This window comes from Neolamprologus brichardi, chromosome 16, assembly GCF_056152115.1.
Source record: "Neolamprologus brichardi isolate AB-2024 chromosome 16, ASM5615211v1, whole genome shotgun sequence".
Lineage (NCBI taxonomy): Eukaryota > Metazoa > Chordata > Actinopteri > Cichliformes > Cichlidae > Neolamprologus > Neolamprologus brichardi.
The window spans coordinates 24,206,668-24,230,674 of NC_142119.1; the positions used below are offsets into that span (position 1 = coordinate 24,206,668).

Below are 24,007 nucleotides of genomic sequence, written 5' to 3' on the forward strand. Positions count from 1 at the left end.
AAAAAAGTGTCTGCCTGTTTTGCTCATCCAACCACACACAGTTTGGTAGATCCCTGATGACAGCAGAGGCCATAGAAGGAAGGACTTCTGGCAGTGGTGTCCTCTGACATTCACATCCTCTGTCACTGTTTACAGATGGTCAGGGTGTGTGTGAAAGATCATCTTTCCTGCTGCCTGATGCCAAAGGCTTAGCGAACGACTCTATGAGGAAAGAAATTAAATCCTGCCTGTCGGTTTTACAATAAAAATGAGATATGATATTGCATAAAACATGCTCTGGAACAACAGGGTGGTTCTGGAGAGGTGGGAATTTCTGCAGAGCTGTTCCTGTCCTGTATTTTGTAATGAGTTTAGATAAGAGAAGAAAGGAAGTGAATGAATATTAAAAAGAACACACCCGTTCAAGTCAAACTGATCCTTTTATTTGGAGGATCTGGATTTTCTTGACATGAATTAAATTATGCTATTAAACAGTCCATGGAGTAACTGAAAACACTAAGTGTTACATAATGGCACAATCAACCTGAAACTTGTGCTTCATCATCTTAAAGTAGGCATAACATTACAACATTACATTTAAACTGGTTTGTTCTTACACCAGGAAAAAAAAGCATAGAAAGAATGTGAATAGACAAAAAAACAACATTAACATGAGCTTTTTTTTATTTCCTTTGCTGTGCTTTGTTCTTACTGATTTCAAATTTTGTAAAGTCACAAATCTACAGCAAGACATCCTAATACTTTACAGTTGATTCTCTAATATCAGAACTAGAGCACTTTAGTCACTTTCTTAATTTTAATTTGTGGATTTAATGATAAGACAAAACAAAACAGACCTTGCCCCTCATCCCCCTTTTTTAATATCACGCTCTTCAGCCAAGAATCCGCTTCAAACTAAGTACCATCCCTGCCTTTACGCCACATTTTTTTAAAGCTGAAACTCATCTCCCAGGTCACTCAGCTGCTTGCTGTGAAATTCAGTCTTGATCCGATGCTCTGTAATCCACAATCAGGTGCAAACAGAGCAGCCAAGGAGTCCTTTAACAAAAGCATAAAGACATTGAAAGAAAGTAGATGTCAGTACAGCTCTAATCTTAAAACAAGGGCTTCTTCTGCAGCTTTTTCCACGACTACAGCTCTCTTTTCTCTTGAACCAGCGCGGGTAACAAACAATGACCCCCCCTCCCCATACACACACATCGGGATGGAGATGAACGCTGCTCACTTACACAAAGGAGACATCGCGATATGTTATGCCAATGCCGACGTAGTAACTTTCTTTGAGATCTGATTAAATAATTGTTTCGCGTCTTTGAGTACGAATGAATTTGGGACCCTGCCTGTATAAAGAAAGGTTACCTTTTCTAGTTTACCTCAAACAGTTTGAATGAACAGCTGGATTCCTCCCTTGTTGTACAGCTCCTGATCTTCAGCAGAGACAGCATACATGAACTCCTCACCAAAAAAATGTTTTTGCAGGATGTCCTGAATACAGATGAGTTTAAATGCTGTTAGAAGCTCTTGTTCTCATTAAAACAGTAACACTACTTCGCCATATGTAAATATTACTCTCCACTGAGAAGGCGTGGCCTGTCGGCTTTGTGTCCAATCAGGAGCGCAAAATGCGCTGCACTGCCTGCTCCAACAAATGCTTTCTTGTTTAATTAAATGTACTACTTCTCTTTTTAAGCCATCATTTAAAAAATGTATTTAATACACAGTCTTTACAGGATAAAGTGCATGTGTAATTTCACCATAACCAGTTGCATGTGCTTAATTGACAATCACTGTAATGATATTTCTCCCCAACCTCAGTTTGCATGGACAAAATTCAAACCCAGGATTCTGTAAAACACCACCTCTCTGCACAGTTTTCTAACCATGGTTTTTTTTCTTCTTTGTAGGGTTAGAATGTCTTTTTTTATTTTATTAATTTTTTTACTCGGCAGCCGCAGGCAACGGAACTGTGCCGCTGCTATTTCCAGCTGAGGTGTAACTTGTTTTGTTTTTTTGTTTTTTTTTGTATGCCACAGTGCTGAATTTGAGCTCAGCTACACCCGTGGCTAATTTTCAACGTCAGGGGCATAATGACGTGGATAAAATCTAAAACACAATTTGCTCCATTTGTTGCCTCGTAAATTAGATTTTAACGTGCATTATTTCCAAGCTGGAGGATGCAGATTTCCACTTAGCCTCACAAGTTAGCCAAAACAGTGGGGAAACGGTCCTCTACTTATTCAGCTGTGTTTTTGTTTTTAATTTAAATATTTATTTATATGATCATTATTTCACTTACTTGCATGTAAATAATAAAATTGTATTTTCATTGGAACTTAAAATTGCCCGAAAATCCCAAGGAAACAATTAATATTATCTTCTTCGGTGCTAAAGTTGTTTTTTTTTTTTTTATGAGAACTATTTTAAGCTCCATAAATTACATGTGAGGTGCAGAAAGAGAGAGGTTGCGGTGGTGGGGGGGGAACCCACCCAGGGTTAAAATGGCCGCCATCCACGGAATACTGATGATTTGTGTTGCAGTAGCTCAGAGACAAAATCCAAGATGGATTTGTTTGTGGCACAGCACGGACTGAACGTACAAACGCCGCCGTTAATATAACCGTGAATCACGCTCAGTTCAGCGGCTGATGTTTGTGAAACTTCTGGGGTGGGGGCTCACTCTGAATTAGAGCCACAGTGAATTAAAGCCACTGATGATTTCTGTGACAAGAGTTTCATTTTCCTTCATGCGCTCTTAAATCCAGGGATATATCATCTTGGAAAATGTGAACACAGATTCCAACTGCCACAGCCCCCCCCCCCCCCCCCCCTCTTCTTTTTTTCTTCTTCTCCCCAGCTCCCCCACCACCACCACCACCATTAAAGATTGGCCTGTTCGGTTAGAAATGTGTTACTTGGATTTGGAATGCAAATGCTTTGTTCACGAGGAGGAGGGATCAGCGAGGAGTCTGAAAGCGACGAGTTTTTGATTAATGAGCTTTGAAATGGCTCTCCAGGAGCAATAAAGGATGAACTGCTCTCTCTCTCTCTCTCTCTCTCTTTTAGTCACACACCCCTCTGCATCTTGTCCTGTGTCAAGGAATCGCCGTGTATTTTTCTGTTTTGTCACCAGTCCGCTTTGTCTTACCCACCGACGATGAAAACAAATGGCCATATATATATATATATATATATATATATATATATATATATATATATATATATATATATATCAATCTCGCTGTGCACCAATCAATTAGACAGTAGTCAGTGATTAGACTTTGGCCTTTGCTGTAAAATTGAGCTTATTTTCTTGTCTCAGCAAGCAGGAGGCTAATCATGTGGCCGTCTCCAAAAAAAAAAAAAAAAAGATAAGTGACATGTGGAAGATGCAATAAACCCGTAGACTCACTTCCCTCATACCAATAAAACATCAATAACCTCCAGAGCCTTTTATTCCGCTGAAATGCACTTTGCATTGGAAGCATAGAGCCGTCTGATGAGTTTTAGATATCCTGGTGTCTAATTATTGATTGTCTCTCCCCGTTTAGGCTGTACAGTAAAGCTGTGGGTCAATACGCCTCCTCGGCACAGTTACCTGACAGATTCACTGGCAGCAACAGCAGCAGCTGAATGAGAAATTAAAAATAATGAGAAGCTGCAGGGTAACCAGAGTTCCTGCTGCACGGTTTGTTGAAAAAGAAAGAAGGGGGAAAATAAAAGAAAATCAACAAAATGCAATAAAAAACGAAGTTTAAGCACTTTATTTACAAAATGTTGAACACAATAAAATATAACATTTCAATATCATTAGGGTTTCATAAATTTATGGATATCCAACTGAATGGAATAACAATGGAAGACAAATAAAAAATAGCAATGGACTACACAAAATGACATGCTGGTGTGTATAATATTTGATACTTCGATAGTCTACGTTTTGCTTAAGATTTGACACAAGAATAACCATGGACATATAGTGATGTTTATACACTATAAAATGTCCCATTTGTCCCAGATTTACAATTAGAAATGCTCCTTTTTATATACCAACAACACATTGCGAGTCATAGCATTTTCCAAACCCTGTTTTGCCCACACTTCCAAGTGCACTGATCTGTCCAATCTTACAACAAACTCCACACGTATAAATACTCGCATATAAACGATAAATAATGTGCAATACAAAAGTAATTAAATAATAAATAGGCTATATGCTAGTACAAAAGATTATGCAAATCAAAAGAAAAATACAAAACAATAAATAAATTGGGGTGTGCGCGGGGGGAAATGAGAGCCTAACAAACAGACGAAAAATTTCCCTAAAAAAATCCTTCTCGCTAAAGATGCGCTTCTATTTTTTGTGATCTACAAGACTTACCTTCAAGTAATGGCATGAAATACTCAGTCAAAAAGAAAAAAACAAAACAATTGCGCATTGCACTTGAGAATAAACAAGAACAAAAAAAGAACTACTGACAACCGGGCTATCTGCTTCTCCGCATCCTCAAATATTCAAGAGAAATGGACAAAGCTGTATTATTTAGAAAATAATTACACAATAGCATTAATAGTAATATCAATAATACTGTAATAATACACACGACTCGCTTGGAGTGTAGTTATTAGACTAGTGAGGTAATAAAAAAAGAGCGCAACATAATCTTGGCACACACACACACACGCAAACATACACGCGCACGCACACACACACACGCGCGAAACCACATATTACAAATGCGTCAGTTTAGGCGCTTCCTGAATCCTTCCCTGAGACGCTTGGTGAGAGGTGAGGTCTGTGTATGTGGGATGGGGATCACAGGGTCCATGGTGGTGGTTTCCTGGGATCTGTGCGGCACAGCTGTAGTCCACACTGGTGGATGAGGGGTGGGGAAGATGGCCGAGGTTGAACATGGGGCCCGAGGCTGGCATGGAATCAACAAAATTCCCACCCACGTAAACGGGGCTGCTTTGCAAATTGGCGTTGGCAAAGCTGCCGTTGCTCTGCATGCCGTGGTGTTCGTACTCGGAGCCCGGGTATCTCTTCTGTTGTGGGATGCAGCCACCCAAGGGTGCCGTGTACGCGGCCAGGCCGTACATATTTTGCTGGGGTTTGGCAAAGGACGGGGGTGAGGGTGCGTCATAGCTGAGGCTGTTCACATTTTGGAGCTGGCCAGAGTATCCAATGTGATTTGGGCCACTCAGCGGCGGGCTTCTATCCGGGGAATGTCCCAGGGGGGAGTGCGCCAGCCCTTTAGACTTCTGGTCCTTTTTGTATTTCATCCTCCTGTTTTGAAACCAGATCTTTATTTGGCGCTCGGTGAGATTCAACAGATTTGCCATTTCCACCCTCCGAGGACGACAAAGATAGCGGTTAAAGTGAAACTCCTTCTCCAGCTCCACAAGTTGCGCGCTGGTGTAAGCAGTTCTGACCCGTTTGGACGCTGGTCCCGGTGGGCTTTTCTCATCACTCACTTCACCACCTGTGAAGGAATCACAGAATTATCTTAGGGTCTTTTGAACAATGTGAGGAATAATTTATAAATTCCATGCACATCAAGACCCCCCCCCCCCCCCCACCCCGATCCCTCCCTACCCAAACACACCTCTACACGCTCACACAACATACACAGACACTACACATACACGTCACCATCATGATCTCTACCTGCGGTGGCACAGTTGTTTGAGTTCTTCTGCTTTGAGTTCTGTCGGGTCTCCTTCATCCAGGGGAATATCTGCTTGGTGAGGGCTGGTGTGGCGCTGCTGGAAGCACTGCTGGATGGGGATTTCTTCTTCTGAGATGCAGAGCTGTTGGAGCTAGGGGAAGATGCAGACAGTGGAGGAGCCTGCTGCTCTGAAATAGTAGTCGCTTGGTTGTTGTTGTTATTTTGACTGCTGCTTTGTCGCATGCAGTCTCCGTTCAGGTCACTGTCTTTTAGGGCTGGTGGCCGGACTGCAGCTGTCTGAATGGGACAAACTGAGCCCTGGTAGTCGCTGTCTATGTTTGAAGTAGGATAGGACTGGTGTGCGGGCCCATAGTTGTAAGAGTCTGGTTTGGGGTAGGTGTAGCCTCCAAAAAGTCCAGAGTTGTCGTAGTATGTTGCTTTCTGCATTTTGTGGATTCAAAGCCAGTAAGCCAGTGAAGCTTTATCCAGTTGCATGAGTGTTGTTTATTTACGTGATTGGTGTTTCCCACCGCTGCTCCACTCTGTGACCTATAAAAAGAAACATCTCACACTGTAACGCCACAGAATGTGTGAGATGCAGCGTTTGAAATCCACATTAAACCAAAAGGCACAGCTTGCTTGGCCCAGACTGAAGCTACTGTATAGAGCATTTGGTGCTTTCTAATTAAACAACTAGAGCAATTAAATTAGAAAAGCACCAAATGTCTTCAAACTGTCTATAACAATGCTTCATCTCCAGCTCGTTCGACTCGTTTTTTGGCACAAAACAGTTAAAGTTTAACTTGGACTAAAAGGACCCTCTGGGAGGCTTTAGGAGTCCCTTGCAAATAAGCTGAATCAGCATTTGACACACACGTACACACAATACCCTTTTCAGTAATCACAAGGCCTGACGAAGCCCCTAATGCATTCATTGTTCACGCGCGCACAGGCATTAGGATCGCATGTTGAAGAGCGCAAGAAGCACAACACTAAACTCCTGCACTGTTCATATAAAAATGTAGCTGTGTGAGAGGGTTAGAAAGAGAGAGCGAGAGAGAGAGAGAGGGAGAGAGGGAGAAAGAGAGGGAGGGATAGAGTGAGAGTGAGAGAGAGAGAAAGATGGGTTGGGTTGGGCTGGGTTAAATATGACATTTCACCAGCCTTTACGCACATCTCAAACATTATAATTTGGCTGCTTGGTCGGTTTTCTTCTTAAAGATTTATGTCTAACTATCTTGAAAAGTTATTTTTTTTTAACTTTTGGAGGATATTTTTGAAAACCCAAAAATTATTATTAATTTTCTTATTATTTTACCAATATGATAAAAAGCATGACAACATTTAAAGTAAGCCGAAACAAAAATATCAAAGGTTCCCTCCTGTACTGTATGTTGGTGGCTTTACGAGGTGCAGCCTGCGCCGTGCATAACAATTGCACCTGTCAGTTTGGACCGCGGCAAAATTTATGACCGCAAATGTTATGGTTGTAAACGGCCTGAGAGAGGGGAATGAAAAGCAAAACACTCCTCAAGACTCACAGCCCCTCAGAAGTGTAAAACTAAGCGTAGGAGGAAGGCAAGGGAAAGAATTTCATAGTCGGCGACTTCTCCCATGAAGAGGCTCGGTTTATAAATGATGCCTCCATTCTGGCTTAGTGCGAGTCTCCAGCTAAACACAGAGGTGGAAAGCACGGAGCTGTTCTGCTGCTTTGAATAAGGCACGGGGATACTGGCGAGGTCTTGAAAAACTCTACTTTTTTTTTTTTTACTTTTGTTTTTAATTTTCTTATTGTGTGTGCTCTCACTGTTTAATTCCGGCAACGCAGCTAAAAAGGAAATGGGACTTACTGAAATTGGACTCTGGCCTGCGTAAATAATTACACGTACAGGTTAAGATCATCCTTCATGTCTGTTTTCTTGATTTAAGCCTCCTGTGAAACACTGTGAGCGTAAATATGTAGCCTAATAACAAATCACCCTTTCACCTTGTTAGCAGTTGGCTGTGTTGTCCTCTCCCTTCATTAAAAAAACGTTACTCACCGAAATCTGCGCAGATCTGTTTTATACCCCTCAAGCATTCACCACTGCTTCCATCTCGACCTAAAAGACAAAAATAATAACACAAATAAATGTATTGTTATTAGTCTGAGCCCTGCGTTATTTTCGATGCATGTTGTGTTAAAAATGAGTGTCGCATTTTTAGTTGTAGTATTTTTATTTTATTTAGATTTATGTGTAAACTCAAGCTAAACTAAACAATTCTAGATAATTAATTAAAAATTATAGTAGCTTAAGAGAACTGAGGCTTTAGTTCCATATTTTCCAGCGTTTTTATTGTATGTCTATTTTTATTTCACATTTTTTTAAAAACCTTTTTCTTCTTCTTTTGCTTTCATTTTCTTGAGAGTGAAAAGTCTGACATGTGCACTTTTAGTACAAAAGAGTCAGGCCAAATATCTAGCACTCATAAGCGTTTTAGGTGACCTTAGGGTCATTCAGCAGTAAGTCATAGTTTAATGAACAACGAACAGTTTGCCTTAAAGAAGAGCCAAGTCTCGACTAAATTCACAGCAGCTTTTCAGCGCTAAGAGAAACAGGACAAGATGCTCGACCGACGGCAAGGAAACCAGAACTTAAAACCCAGAAATCTTCCAGATAATTATATTTGCAGTGAGTGAAAAAAAAAGAAGAAACAAACAGCTCCTGTTTCATTGCATCTGTCCGAGGAATTTAGCTTCATAGTATCACGATTCAACTGTAGGATTTTTTCACGAGGATTTTCTAAAAAGCTGGTCGATAGTCTGCACCTCGAGTGCTTTTGAGCACACTGAGCTACTAGTAGCAGACATGGTTCCCTTTTCACGCGGCTGTGTTTTTCGCCTACGCGTTGTTACGGTAAGTTTGGTCCACACAATGGGTCGGACTCAATCTGGAGTGTTATTATCTCACTTAGTCGTTTCTTCAGCTTAACCTTTGAAAATCTATTAATAAGAGGGAAGTTTGTATAACTGGAAATATATATATTATTTTTTTAAGCTAAGTTTATAATTTTACACAATGTATTCGCTGCTGTTTTGAAACAACGAAAACGAAAACAAAACACAAATTGCGTTGGTTTTTTTGCAGAAAATTGTATAGTGCTTACAAATTCCCATTTTGTAGCAAAATGTCTGTATTTTTAGTTTAGCTTTTTTTTTTTATCCAGGAGACTGCGCGTAATTATGAGCAGCTCAGGCCTATAATATAAAAGCTGCAGTGCACAAACATTAAATCTTTATCCAAAGTAAAACAGTAAACTGACCAAAAATGGGTGGAAATTATCTCAAATTTGAGTTTATTGCCTTCTGTTCTTAGACCTGCTGCTCATCAGTCCAAAGAGAGAGAAAATATATTTGCATGAGTCAATATTATAAACTAGGAACAAGTTAGCCATTAAGGTATCCAAACATTAAAAAAATAAACGCATTTGCATTGTCCTTGTTCACTATTCAGACCTCCTATCCCTTAAAGCATCCACTATAAATTCACCTATAATATAACGTTGCAGGTTAACAAAGCCATACTATTGAACCCACATAAATCAACGGCAAACGCCAGCGAGTGAGGATAAGACAACAAATTAATGTGATTTACGATCCAAGAGTCAAAAAGAAAAGTTCCTCTCCCACTTTTTCCTCCGAGCAGGTTTTCATAAACGTGAAATCAGCTGAAAAGCGCAACGTAGCTTAGGCTCGATCTGTCGATAATATTTGAACGCAATTTCTCGAGGAAAAAAACTATAATAATGGTAATAATATGAATCTGCTTTTGAAGAGATAGCTTTGGGCTCCATACCCGCGCGTTTGCCGATGAGAGCGACGTTAACGAGCATCGCCTCCATGAATGGAATGAATCATATATATTTCCTTGGATTATATTAACCCGTGGTTAAAGGTTGCTTTCTGCCATGCAATTGCTTACCTGTGAATCAATTCATCATAAAGCAGTTCCCTCTCAGTCTCAGTTCCTTTCCACGTTGTCTCAAGAATAAATCCTTCACCCTTTGTCTGTAGACAATGCTGTCCTAAACCTGATCTTGCTGTTTTTCAGACATTTCCATATACCAGTGGAGACAGTATTCCCGAAAGAATGGAAGGACTCGCATTCAACTACCAATAAAAAGCGAACAAGGTATCCTTATTCCTGAAAAAAAATCACTGGCAATCAATCACCCAGTGAAATATACAGGAATTCAAAAACGGAGAGGCCTGTAAAGATTTGCAGCTAACATTGGGATTTTGGGGTGTTTCGGAAGCTTTATGATGACAAATAAAGGCGCTGCCTTAAGGTACAAGCATATTTGTTCACGTGATTGTTCCCTTCTTCAAGTAAGCCTTACCTCACCAATCCATTTTGATAAAGGGTGGCGTTTATTTCCTCATCTGAACTGTGTGAATGTGAAAATGTTCCTCTGCCTATTTCTTTTTATCTCCTCATGAGCTGCGAGCTTTGCAGCTCGCTTGCACTTCAGCGTTTAAACCCAAGCAGATATGCTTTTGTTTGGGTGCTCAACGTGCAAATTTAGACATCTTTAACCTCCCCCCCACACTGAAGTGCAATGCATGTGCGCAAAATGATCTGTGCATTTTATGTCACAGAAGATTTGAAATTTCCAACATTTATGAAGATTTCTTTTTCTTTGCCTCACTCCCCCAAAAGATAGAAACTAGCGGGGATTTCGCAATAAAACGAATAAAGAGGGCCTCACTCACCATATTTTGCAATAATATTGAAACGTTTTAAAACGCGGTTCTGTGTAATTTACAAACAACTGCACAATGATGTGGGAGTGCGTTTTAAAAAATGATTTATGAAATAAATGACGTGTGTGTTTTTTCTTGCAACTGGGAACGGATTGTATTCAAATAAACCACATTATCATCTCGTGTTTGTTGTGTCTGTCTTCCCACACAGCTGAAGCACAAAGAGGCACGGAGCCAGTGTCTTCTTGCATTGTTTTCGGTACTAACCCCACACTATGCCAAATAATGGCACGCTTTAATACCAGAGAAAATATACCGAAAGGCCAGAGTCTAAGATTTCGAACCACAGAGACGGTTCTCGGACCTCTGGTTGGTTCAGCGGTGGGTAATCTTTGCTAGAGAAGAAGAAGAAGAAGAAGGGATGCCGGACTGTTAGCGTCTCAGCATATGTTCAGAGGGTAATAAAAGTGAAAGATTTACAGTTTTCGCCCGGCCCCCAACAGCCTCGCACCCTTTCAGGGATAACTGAGAATGATTTACAAGGAGGCAGAACTGTCAGCCTGGCCGAACTTCTAGGACTTCTAAGAAATCAAAATTAGATCATCCCCCCACTAACTATAAAAACAATAGAAAATGATTGTGCTCTAAAGCGAAAGGGAGAGATAAATAACTAGGAATTTGTCTTATGGTTAAAAATACAACACCAAAATCGCGATTTCTGCTTCGCAAACAAGACAAGTTAATTTTAATGCTTTCTTTAAACATATTCAATTTACTTCAGATTAAAAGAAACAAAAACAACTTCACATTAAATTAGCAAAAATCCGAATTAGACTCTGAATAATGAGTCTATGGGCCCAAAAGAGGGAGCAGACTAAGCTGAATGTGTCCGAAAGAGCAGTTATTCAAAGCGAGCATCCATAAATCCTACTTGTCACTGCCATTTACTTTTTTCACATTAGTCTCATCAGTCCATTTCAAGACATTTGCAAACCGCAAAACTGAAAATTTATGCTACTGCTAATATATTTCATGTATTTATTTATTTAAAAAAAAGAAGAAGGCATGCGTACAGCGACTAGCCACAGCCTATACAATTGCGCTCAGAGCGCACACATCAAAGGGAGCAATTTATCAAATATCACGACATTTGATATCGTCATTTACCAGCTGGGGCAACATGAAAAATGTTGAAATATTTACCTACCCAAGCATCCATCGGTTCAGATGTGTTGCTAAAGTGCGGGACTACAGTTGCGCCGGGAATCGGATATTATTTTCTTGGGGGATCTCTTCAGTTTTCAAGTCTGATAGAGTCCTTGCGATTAATGACGACGCCGTGTTTCTAGGGGGACGTGCTGCATTAATTATTTAGACAATCACGTGGTCGAGAATAGAGAGCGGAGTGGTATAGTCTCTGGATTATATCTCTGAATGCAGACAGCGCACTTTAATATATCTTAGGGGGGTTGTCTGGCTCGGAGAGGCTTCTTGCGAAAACAGCTGGAAATCAAATATGGCCGGATGGAGAGCAACGACGTTGTATTCCTGCACTGGGTGCAGTGTCATTGAAAATGGCACTGCCTTTGGCTCCCATTTATTGCTGTTCAGACATGTAGGTCAGTGTGGCTACACACTGCACGTTGTAGTAGGCTGCTCTGACCTGATAACTGCCAAGGAAACTATGATATTGGCATTAGTTCAATTCCTGCATTATATATCAGACGCTCAAAACACCCAGGTTTTATATTAAGTAGCTAAAAATAATATTAATAATAAAAAAGCAACCTTTGGTTAAGTTAGAGCTTGTAATGTATTTTAGGTAGGTTCTCCCCCCCTCACCCCCCTTCTAGTCGCTTCTCCCCAGTCCCCCCCACCCACCCAGCCCCCCTCTCTCTCTCGCTCTCTCTCTCTCTCTCATCTTCTCCTCAGCATCTATATGGAGATTATTTTTGGCAGGATGGTGGATTGGTAGCATCACTTTGTCTCTGCTTCTCTCCACATCCGTGTGACAAACTTACATTTTATGTATACACAAACGTTTATGCGCGGTGCACGCACGTGCTCAGTGGGCATCAGCCCGTGGTCACTGGGGATGAAAAGTGTTTGGGTGCAGGTTGTCTTTACAAATGCATACATATGGTCACTTTGTTTGTATCCGAGCTGATTCTGTAATGTGAAGGGGTCGAAGGTCGGTATTGCTGCGACTCATCCTCAATAAAGTCTCAGCTTGTGGATCATGGGGGGGTTGGGGGGTTAATATTAACCATAAGAAGTATATAGGTATGCTTTAATACCCTAAAGTAGTATACTGTGCTATTGGGTGTTTGTCCCTTCGTTCTAATACAGCTCTAACAAATGTGGCGTGAATTAGTCTTGGAGAAGGACCAACTCCTCTTAACAAGTTTTCCCTGTCAATTTGAGTCTTATGAGGCCACTAGAGATAATTTGTGCTTCCACTGCACAGTAAAGAATCGTCTAAATAACTTTTACGCATTGAATGTGGTTTTTATGGCACAAAAAATAATAATAAATAAATTAAATAATCCCCACTAAGAGTTTTTTTTTGTAAGGGGAGGTTTTTGCGCAGTGCTTGCTCTCGCTTTGTTACGAACTCATGAGTAAAATGAAACGGCAAAGTAAAAAACCTCTTCTATTTTGTTTTATTTTCTAAATAATAAAAATACACGTGTGTGCTTAAATTTAGGACCTTCCAAGACAACAGGCTGAATTTGTGTATCCACTGGCCATTTGGTCCATTTGTAGATGTTTTGTAAAAGCGGCCTTTAGTTCCATATGGTTCCACACGCTTGTAACCCTTAGGTGAAAAAACACTTGGAGCAAAGCTGTCCTTTGCGTCTAGCGTAAACCAAATGGCACCAAATAACGCAAACAAAGAAAAGTTACTCTAAAATTTCAAGCTATCGGGGAAATAATAAATAACCCCGGGGTCGAAAAAATATATGTATTTCTTCTAAATCAAAATCGATCTTGAGTGCAGGAAATAAACATCCCAGAACACACACAGTCTCCCAAATACTTAAATGCATAATCAGTAGAAATCTTTATTTTTTTTTTATTCAATATACTTCTCACATCTCAATGCACCGTACAAGGTAAAAAGCATGTACAAAAATAAAAACGAAAAGATTGCATATAGACATGAGGAGACAAACGCACAAATCAGAACCTTTTCGGGGGCTTCGCCTGGTATAAATACTGTTTAAACACGTGTAAAACGAGGAATTCAGCGGCTCTTACTTTGAATCAGCTTAAACCTTTTTCCTTTTTCTTTTTTTAAGGGTGGAACAGTCCTCCAAAGCAAAGCGAACAGCGCCTGGGAGAGAAATGCTGCCTGTCCGGCGGGTCAGGGGTGCTGGGGTCAGTCCTTGCGGCTGAAATGTGTCCCCTGGATGAACCTGCCACTGCTGCTTTGTCGACCTTCGGTTGAAATACCTTTTCAACTCTCTCGTCAAGAAGACTTCAGAAAGGAGACCTCCACATACTGGGAGAGCTTCTTGGCTTTTTGTCCGAGGACAAAGACGGTATAAAACGAGAAATATCTGTCTTGAAACATGACCTGAAAGAGCCCCACGGATAGCTTGGTTGTGAAAAAAAAAATAGAAGATTCCCATGTTAACTAAGACTAAAACTTTGTATAAGGCCATGCTAATAACGCACAAGAGTTCAAACATATTTCGGAATAATAAAGGTTTAACGAATACTTTTAATTAAATTGTGTGCTATACGAAAAAATGTACACGTTTTTAAACAAATAAATAATGACGCAGAAATCGTCTGAAAAATAAAAAATAAAATACTGCTAAATCTCCAGGATTTGATTATTTCCGATTGGAAACATCTAGTATCAATTTGATGCCATGCAAGAACAAATGATCTTTCATAGGAGAGTTTTAAATGGCACAAGAGAGCCTCTGAAAATGTACACTGTTTACAAAGATGTCAGGAAAGATTTATAAGGGCACTCTGAATAGTATGCACACAGGAATGTCTTGTGTTTGGGAAATAACATTTTAAAATTTCAAAGCTTTTTTGTACAAAATAAGTTAAAACATACAAGTCACAAAAGATTCAGCGGGGATTTTTGAAAAAGGTTGAGGAGTGTTTGGCGTGCTCTATATGCAAATACTATTTCCTTCAAGTATACATTTATATATATATATATATATATATATATATATATATATATATATATTGTGCGTTTTATTGTGAATTTTTCAATTGGCTAAAATAATTTCTGTGCTGAAAGCTGTAATAACTTTTGTGTATGTGCGTGTAATTTGAAATGATCTCACTGTTTTGTTTTTAAGCAAAGATATTTCATTGTTTAAATCAGCTGAATCCACGTGAGAAGAGCAGAGACACTTTGTTTAAATCCACTGAATCGGCCGAGGCTGCTTGATAAATGTCTCCTCAGAGGGGGCAACGTCGGAAAAAGAGGGAAGGAAAAGTTTATTTCGACGTTTTTTTCTGTCTCTTTGAGGAAATTTGAACACAGAAGAGGCTCAGCTTGCAAACCTCTCGGTTTTAAAGACCGATTGATTTTCTCACTCAGACTCGAGGCAACAATGCTGGAGGGTCATGTTTGTTAAATTAAAAACAAAATGGCTAGAAACGACATCAGTCCATGCAAAAGTCAGATGTAACTTTTGTCTTTTTTATATACAGTTAATCTCTAAGGACAGGACCACTTTCCTTTCTTATAATGCTGTGATATCAGTCAGGTTATCCTTCTGAATGCTCTGCAGATGGTTGGAGACTGGTGCAGATCTCCCCTTGGTGTTGGGTAGTTTGTGATCTTTCTTCCATTTCATCCGTCTGTTTTGAAACCAGATTTTAATCTGCCTTTCGGAGAGACAAAGAGTGTGGGCAATCTCAATCCGCCGCCGCCTGGTCAGATACCTGTTAAAATGAAACTCCTTTTCTAGCTCCAGAACCTGCTGCCGGGTGTAAGCTGTTCTGGACCGCTTGGGTTCAGATCCCGTGTAATCCGGGTTCACTGGGAGAAAGAACACAAAAGAAAAACAAAACGAAACAAACAAAAGTCACTAAATGTGGTCGATGCAGCATGCAGGTAGAACATGTGCAGGACAAGAAAATTAGTTTCTCTGTCAAGCTTCATACTTTAAGGAAATTTAAACGGAACTGTCATCAGGAAACAGTGGATTATTTAAGCTAAATTTAACCAGATTTGCTCTAGATTTCATCCCAATTTCCACCGGCTAGTCTGTGTGTTTGAGGAGCTTTTAGGCGCTCACCTAGCGGCCTATTTCCTGAACTATAAAAATTTATGACTTGTGTAATTGGCGAGGCCTTTCAAAGACTCCTATAAATAGTATACTGACTGATTTCTGGATTATAGCCCTCAGTAGAGGAAGAAGAGGAAGAAGAAAAGGAAATCTTACCAGTAGTTACGTGAACTTTCTTCATCCAGGGGTAAACTACTGCTGGCTGCTTGGCTTGTATCCCATTTTGGCTCTTTGTGTTTTGCTGCTGTCCACAAGTCCGGGGTCCAGCCACTTGGACCGGAGTCCCCTGCTCAGTCTGTGCGCTAAAATGGCTCGGGTGGCTGGCTCTCTCGTGCCCATGACCCCGTGGTTGCACTGTGGAGTCCTGCACGGTGTTGCAGCTGAAGGGTTGCTCCGTGTAGTTTGACCGTGGGTAGATCCCTGGATGCTGAAAGTCTGTGTCCTGCGATGGACTGTAGTAGTCGGAGCCCTGCTCAGGTATATAGTTATTCTGTGAATATTCCTCGCAGGGAGGAAATTTGGGATCCACATACTTAGAGTTCACCATATACGAACTCATGGCCATTAATTTCTGAAGGTAGAAAATACTAATTTTTCTCGAGTTGTCTTTTTTCCTCCCTCCATAAAGCCCTCCTACTTGGTGTCAACTGAATAAAGTTAGCGAACCATGTGACCAGATCGGCCAATAGAGGTGATGCGGGTCCAAACACTGGTAAACATACAACTAAATGCATTTTTATCCGAGTTAAGATACACAGAAATTAGAACCTGATGGAAAAAACGCAAATATTATCTTGAAACATCTGCGCACGTGTTTGGAAGACAGAAAATTTAGATTTCAAAATAAATAAATAGAAAAATTGGGGGGAAATATGCACAATATTGAACTTACGAAACTTATTAAAAAGAAAACAGAATATTAAAAATGGGGATTGTGTTCTGTGCCTGCTGATGTTTCATCAAAGCTGATTCCTGGTTTCTAAAGTCTAACTTAAAAGCATGGTGTTCAACAGAGAAACCAACAAAAGATACAAAAAGCCCCTTGGCATAAAGACAGCGAATAATGAGTGAGGACAATTGATGGACACTGTCTTTGTCAAGAAGGGGTCATCCAAAAGTTACACGAATCTCATCACTTCATCTGCTCCCATCCCTTTGAAAAAAAATCTGTCTCAGGACCCTATTGGCCAGCAGCAGCAGTCTCTGGGAATCAATAATGTAGAGACAGAAACTGCCCACAAGAGAGAAAAAAGAGCTATAACTGGAGTGTCTGTGGCTTGGTTTCATTTAGTAAATTCATTTGGTATTTCATGCAAATCACAGCGAGCCAAACAGGAATAGAGACACCTTCCAATGTTTATTTCCACGTGCAACATTTCATATTAGATTTCCTTTAAGCCTACAGAGTTACAGCACGACCTCTTATGAGGAATGTGGTGTTGTCAGATTTACTCTCACTCATAAACCAACACTGTTAATGTAACAACTGGAAGCACATTAGGCTTCAAATGCCTTATAACGATGGCAGTAAAGTCAATAAATCGAAGTTTTTTCATCGACCATATACTCCCCTAAAATCGAATCTGTGAATCTGGTTTCATCACACAAATTCGGTTCTACAGGGTATATATAGACGACGGGAAGCGATGCTGCCCAATTTTACCCCCTAAACCACATCACGTTTTCTTTGTGCAGCACTCTAGACTAATAAAATTATCAAAGTGGCTCACAATCAGAATAAACCAAAACCATCAAAGAAGCTGAGGTTACATAAGAAAATAAGAGGCAAGAATTAAAAACCCAGGGATAAACACATACTTTTATAAGCTATAATCACTCCGGAGTGCCCTATTTTCTTTGTTTTAGCCACGGCATTTCCTTTTTAATTTATTCCCCTTCCCTACAATATAAAGTAGGCTTTTTTCGTGGTCTTTTTTGTTGCTTATTTGAAGGAAATTTCGTCAATATGACACGCGAAACCCTCGAAGCTTTGTCAGTTGCTGGCTGACAAGGCTTCCAAAAAAGAAGAAGAAGAAAGACATAAAGAAAGGGAAAAGCAAAAACCTATAGGCTACAGGCTACCTCTGCCCTGGGTCGATCGTAAGAAAATGACAAGCGTAAAGTAAATGAAAAAACAGCTACCAACTGAGGTCAGCCCAGCTTTCAACGCAGAAGATCTTCTTCTCTTCATCAGGCTACAGCCCAAGTTCACAGCAAGACAATACACTTCCTTCAAACACCATAAATCCATAAATGACCTTAAACTTTTTAAAACGGTCAGCTCAGATTTAAAGTTAAGCCTCCATCAAGCAATCGAGCAACGGTATAAACCCCTGAGCACTTGCCAGGTTATACAGGGGTTTCCTACCTTCGCTGTCCAAAAGATGCTACGGGCTGGAGGCCATCGAGGTCAACTCAAATCATTTACAAACTTATCAAAAAGTTCAATTATTTTTACTGCTGCTGACAGCTCAAAGGGTGCAAAAGTTTACCAAGTCGTCAGACCTTAACTAACTGCCATGGAGACCACCTCAAGCCCTACACCGAGCTTCCTCTACAAATTAAATCAGTTTAAGCTGGGCGTGATCAAGACAGATTGGCCAAAACTGAGAGAAACTGAGAAGGTCTAGCAAAAATAATACACTTTTTTTTCAAGGACGCTAAATCACCATGCGAGTGAGCTAATTTCATATCAGTGCGTCTATATGGAGAAAAATAACGCTGATGGCGAGAAAATATAGCAAACTCTAAAAATTTTGAGTCAGTATTTAAGCAACGAGACGGTAATTTGAATTTATGACATGTTTCCTTCTTGTCCAAAATGTGACACAATAATTGCATCTCAGTTCTGAAGGGGCTTAAAAAGCAACTGTGCCTCACACACAGACCACGTTTTCTTCTTTAATAAGAAAAATTAAACGGATAAAGAAACAAATTCGTGGCTAATTATTTGACAGGTGCTGTAAATGGTTTAGTGTAATATAATAGGGAATATTAGTGGCTGTCACCAACCTTGTAAAATAGGCCTTTAATAAATAAGAATCAAACACAAAACAGTAAAATGTAAAATCAGTGTGACGTTTTGTGCTGGAGCTCCTTTAACGAATATGTAGGCCTGCGTGTAGTATGCATGTGTACATATATATGCTGTGATCTGAGCTGAAAAATTTCCGCTAAAATACCAACAAAAACTCAAAATATTCGTTATGGCCTCAATTAAATGATGAGTGCATTATTTATTTATTTACTCATTTATTATAAATCGTCCTTGCACTTCACGTTTCAGTATTTATTAGACAGCCTGACCTGCCTTTCACCTGACCCTGCCGGTCCTTGTGACGGGTCAAAGCCGAGTTCCCCAACAAAAGAATGATAAAGTCAGCGTTTCCTGGCAGCTCGTGTTAAACCAATGGCCAACTAGTCTCCAGCTCGACTATTTCTTCATTACATTCACAGATATTTGTTTTTGATTTTGTAAACCATCAGCTGTGGATTTGAAAGCTGCAGAAAACACCGGGCCTGCTTATTTTTCACACAACGTAATAAAAGTTTTTTTTTTTTTTTTGTCTGATAGTAATACAAAATAAAGGCTAAATTCCATTTGAAGCTTGGATCAAACATGCAACCATTGTTAGAAATCTAGTCTTGCAAAGGGTGACAAAATTAATAATTTAAAGGCCTGCAGTTAGAAACGCGCCAGGCCTGGGGTGAATTAAGAAAAAAGAAAATCCACATCATGTAAAGACTTAAAACTGATTTTCTTGCGAAATCAGTGCTGTTTTAAAAAAAAATATTTCTGTGTGATTGAAACCCAAAGAAAAGATGACGTTATCTAGCAAACGAATTGTGGGTGAAGAAATGTGCAGTTTAACAGTTGGACACAGCAGGAAATTAATGCAATATAAAATAAAATTCCTTTGATTAAAATCTCAAGTTAACTGCACAAGATCATCAAACAGCTTTAAAAAGACCAAACAAAGAAGCAGAACCAAAAGAGGAAGAAGAAGAATATGGTGTGGAGCAAATCAGACCAATAACACTTTAAAAAAAAGAGTGAAGGTTAGATCCATAAAAGCTTTTCAAAACAAATCAAACAAGTACTAAACTTGAACACAACTTCATCAGAAGAGCACACTGTCTAAAAGTTACCGAGCATGCACTGCAGCTTTACAGGCAGGAAACAGTTTAGCCTGAGCATTACGCATGTGACATCACACGCCCATACCACGAGCATAATGATAAAACGCAGCTTACCGCGGAAACCGCAACAGATGACACGCAGTCCAACAAACGCATCCATGCTGAAGGGGAAAAGTCAGTCCGGTAGAGTTCCATGTCAATTGAGGCTCTATTCCATCTGGACTGTCTTACTAATACACAATGAGAATTATATTTTGGCTTGTCAAGTCCCAGGCCATAAAACAAAGTTTAATGGCATCACGTGTTTCCTCACAGCCATTCACAACAGGGCGCAGGCCCATAAATAACCCTGAAAGTTGCACTTACTCAATAATAGCGATTGCACTGATGTGCACTGAGGAAAAGTCGTGGAAATGAGGAAGCAGGGAAGCGGAAGGGATTTTGTAACAGTCACAACAGAAAGTGGTACAAGAGCGAGCCGTGACAGAATAGCATGTTTTATTCCCACCGTGAAAACTGGGGAGAAAAATATGTGCGAGCTTTAAACTTCCATGAACAAACACCAAAGTATCCTGGTCATCTTAAATATTAATTTTAATCATTTTAATATTGAGGTGTGATGGAATCAAAACTACTGAAATCGAGAATTTCAATATTTAAATCTCCTGAAATCTGACTCCTTTTGACCTCTAAAGTGTTAACAAATGAACCACTACGCGTCACTGATTGGTGCCCGAATACATTTTTTTTCTGTCCAGTGAATCTGTCACAATAGGACTGATGTCATTCATTCTTCCGGGCCAATCCCAGAGTGCAATGCCTTTTGCTCCTCCTGCTCCCCCTGCTCTGACCTAACCGGAGAGAGCAGACCATGTTGAGGTTTGGGTGGCTGCCACAGTGCAGCAGGTATAATAAATGTGAGGGCAGCAGATCAGAGGCTTTGAATTTTCTTACATGGATGTCTTCATAAAAGCTTTTCCTTCCTTGGAGATTCAAATTCTGCCTACACATAACCCCTGCTTTTAGATTTCATGTTTCCTCGAACTTGTAAATAAAGTCGTTTTAATTGAATCATCCTGTTTATCACGAGGACACAGTTTACGATTATTGAATGACTGTTTGCTGGGGAAATATGACAAACATGAATATTTGGAGGATATCCAAACCAGCACAAAATGCACCATTGTATAATCTTAATGGCTGATCTCATTTGATAACAGCCTCTAACGTATCTAGTGCCCATGCGTGCAACATGGGTGACTTTTCTGCCACCAAAACAACTTTCAGAAAGAAAACGAACTGGATCACGTGATTCCCGCCTCAGCTACTTATAGCACCAAAGAGCATGCTAGTAAAAGGATTGCTAAATGGGACCAGAGAATCTGACTGTTGGGCAACAGCGCCTTCTGCTGGCATGATAAAGGCCTCTCCACAGTTCCACTGCAATAAATACATAAATAAATAAATATATAAAACATACAGAAACCAGTTAGTTCACCCAATCCTGTGTTTCATCAAACTGTTGATGAAGTTTTGAATGAGGGGAGATTTATTGTTGGTATGCAGACCACTGATTTCAAAATTTGCTCAATTACTCTTCTAAATGATTCCCTCCAAAGCAAGTAGCCTAATGCAAGCTAATTCAAAACTGGGTTTAGTCAAGCTCTTTAAACACATTATATGAATTCAGAATAATTACCATAGCATATTTATATCTAAATATTTACAAGTATTTTCCTCTATTTGTCGACTGGACAATTAAAAAAGACTATAATGGGAATATTTATAGTAATAAACTGCAGAGTAGATGTTGGAATTGAAAATGCTGATGTTGTGGTGATGATTCATACTTAACATTGTTAATGAAAGCATCATTTATCTAAGTGGAAACAAAAAAAAACTAATAAAACTATTAAATAGAAGGCAAATGACAGCACATTTAGGTTCACATGGCTTGGCTTGAGCAAAAAAAATTAAAAAAAGAAATTTCACTAAATATATTATATGATATAGCTACTAAGTCTGTTGCTAAAGGGTCTAGACAGTCTGGATGTCTGAGAGGAGCTGAGTAGGAGTGAAGGGAGGAAATCCATTTATGGAAACTAATAAAAATATTAGTGCAGGGCCTGCGGTCACACATATACTAAATAATTACGTGCATTACAAAAAACGCTTAAAAACGTGTGATCTTTTGCACTGTCAAAATGTAAAAAATCATGACTGAGTCCTATGTAATTCTCTCAGGCTTCTGCTTGTGCCTGTCTTTCAGGGTCCATTTTGCCGCATTGCAGTAAGGCTGTAAATACTTTCGCAGCTGCCTGTCAGGCAACAGTGAAATACTGTCTTTGTTCAGTTGGCCTCATCTCCAGGCAGCTGAAAACAAGTAGGAAAACTGAACTTTTGCTGACTGGCTTTGTATACGTTCAATAAAGCAAATTAACTGAACTCTGTCTCGAGTATAATCCCGCATTTATTAGCATATAAAGCGAAACAGTGTGATGGAATATGGTGGCTCGAATACGCCAATACAGATTTTCTAGCAGGTTGAGAGATGTGGGATAATATAGCTACAATTATTCGTAGAGGCTAATGGAATTGGGATCTGTCTACAACCAATAACTTAACACTGAAAGCAAAATAAGGAATGACCGGTTAAAGACAAAGCTCTCTTGCAGTGCACAGTGGAAAAAAAAACTTCTCTGCATCAAAAACACAGCTCACACATCACCATCTGTGACCTCAGAAACAACTTCTATTTGTGCATTTAAGGCTTTAAAAAGGCATTAATAAACATGATGAAACGACTTGAAATCCATATGATATCTTCTTAAATATTTCTCTGTAGTTGTTGCATTATAAAAGGCAATTTGCCGGCTAAACGGACGTTTGTTAATCATTATAATATAATGGCCAGACTTCTGTTACTGAACATGTCTAAAAACAAAAACAATTAATCCCAACACACCCAGCAACATGTGACTTCACCAAATTACCTGAGTGCCATTACCTTGCAGCTCATTTACATGACCAATGAAACAGGAAGCTGTCAAACTTTACATGCTCTCACACATGCCCAACTAATAAACGCCATTGTCGCACAAGAAATCTTACCTATGGCGGTGAGGTACTCCATGCTTGCTCTTTGAAGTTTGCTCAGGCAGTGCATTTTGCGTGAAAGAGCCAGCACAGCTCTGTGAATGAAGAAGGTGGGATGTGGATAAAGTTGAAACGCTTCTCTTGTCATCCAGTAAAAAATAAATAAATAAACAAACGACGCAGCGCCGGGAAAATATGCGCTGATCAGACAATTATGAAACGAATGGCAGGCGATTTTTAAGAGAGCAGACCGTAGTGTATCGGTTTAACACCATAGACAACGTGATACAGAATGCAGTGGGGGGAAATCGCCAGGGAAATCAGGAAAAGGGCCATGAAGACGTTTGCCTCTCGCACATGACCAGTGGCATCCAATGACAGGCGATGGAGGCACATAAAAAGGTCTATTACCAAGTTGTAAATTGTCCCCTCACAAAAAGGAATTTGGACTGCAGCAATTCTCCCCATCTTGGCGCATAATAGCAGAAGCCCCACCAGGTCCCCCAAGCAAGAGCTTTTCCCCCTGTTTTTTTTCTGTCGTCGTTTGCATCACTCAAAAATCTAAAACTTCATGCAAAGTGTACAGAACAACTGAGAAACGCGTCTGATTAAGTATATGAGATTAATCTTTTTTTTATTAAATATTTGGCAACATCAAACTGGTCCAAGGTTTGGATATTACAGTGTTAAAATGCATAATTTGCCATAGATCACGTTGATGTTTAACGTTTTGCAGAAACTGGAGATTTTATGAAACAAAATCTTTTGAGAAACCAAATATTTCTTGTATAAAATACAGAACAACTTTGTGCCTTTATTTTATTTTTCATCTGTGAGTTCACGGCCTGTGCAGCAGATGCTAGGAAAACGCCACACAATAAAACCAGCAAGTATAATTTACACCTTTTTTCCCTCATTAAAAGTCTAATGCATTGTCGCCGGCCTTTTCCCGTGGATGTTCAGTCATTGTCCTGAAGGACAGATTTTCAACGGATGCGGGACTTTTGTGTTTCCAAATGATATTGCATATCAGCGGCTTTTTTCCACGCTCTTACAGGCCAGCTGTTGTTTATTATTAGAGACAGAGATAC

The 24,007-nt window shown here is 39.8% G+C and overlaps 2 protein-coding genes across 6 annotated transcripts; both read right to left on the reverse strand.

The window, feature by feature from the left end:
• Positions 1-3,814: 3,814 nt before the first annotated feature.
• On the reverse strand, positions 3,815-23,195 carry hoxd3a (homeobox D3a). 5 transcript variants are annotated; one of them, XM_035906779.2, is made up of 4 exons: positions 22,932-23,195; positions 7,709-7,768; positions 5,666-6,215; positions 3,815-5,480 (listed from the first exon to the last, which is right to left on the reverse strand). In XM_035906779.2, exons 3-4 carry the CDS (start codon positions 6,111-6,113, stop codon positions 4,729-4,731), a joined length of 1,200 nt encoding a protein of 399 aa, XP_035762672.2. In that variant the 5' UTR covers positions 6,114-6,215; positions 7,709-7,768; positions 22,932-23,195; the 3' UTR covers positions 3,815-4,728. The 5 variants fall into 5 exon arrangements, with proteins under 5 accessions (XP_035762672.2, XP_035762671.2, XP_006788510.2 ...); XM_035906778.2 differs by lacking the exon at positions 22,932-23,195 and adding an exon at positions 19,935-20,048; XM_006788447.3 differs by lacking the exon at positions 22,932-23,195 and adding an exon at positions 11,618-11,962.
• hoxd4a (homeobox D4a) lies at positions 14,596-17,228 on the reverse strand. Its single transcript, XM_006788449.3, has 2 exons — positions 15,837-17,228; positions 14,596-15,430 (listed from the first exon to the last, which is right to left on the reverse strand). The coding sequence occupies exons 1-2, from the start codon at positions 16,243-16,245 to the stop codon at positions 15,132-15,134; spliced, it is 708 nt and encodes a 235-aa protein (XP_006788512.1). The 5' UTR covers positions 16,246-17,228; the 3' UTR covers positions 14,596-15,131.
• Positions 23,196-24,007: the final 812 nt, after the last annotated feature.

Excerpts from the sequence above, each read along its gene's own strand:
- hoxd3a (XM_035906779.2), bottom strand. The coding sequence starts at position 6,113 with ATGCAGAAAGCAACATACTACGACAACTCTGGACTTTTTGGAGGCTAC. Across the intron at positions 5,481-5,665 it reads AAACAACTGTGCCACCGCAG|GTGGTGAAGTGAGTGATGAG; the intron begins GTAGAGATCATG and ends ATTCCTTCACAG.
- hoxd4a (XM_006788449.3), bottom strand. The coding sequence starts at position 16,245 with ATGGCCATGAGTTCGTATATGGTGAACTCTAAGTATGTGGATCCCAAA. Across the intron at positions 15,431-15,836 it reads GAAAGTTCACGTAACTACTG|TGAACCCGGATTACACGGGA; the intron begins GTAAGATTTCCT and ends TCTTTCTCCCAG.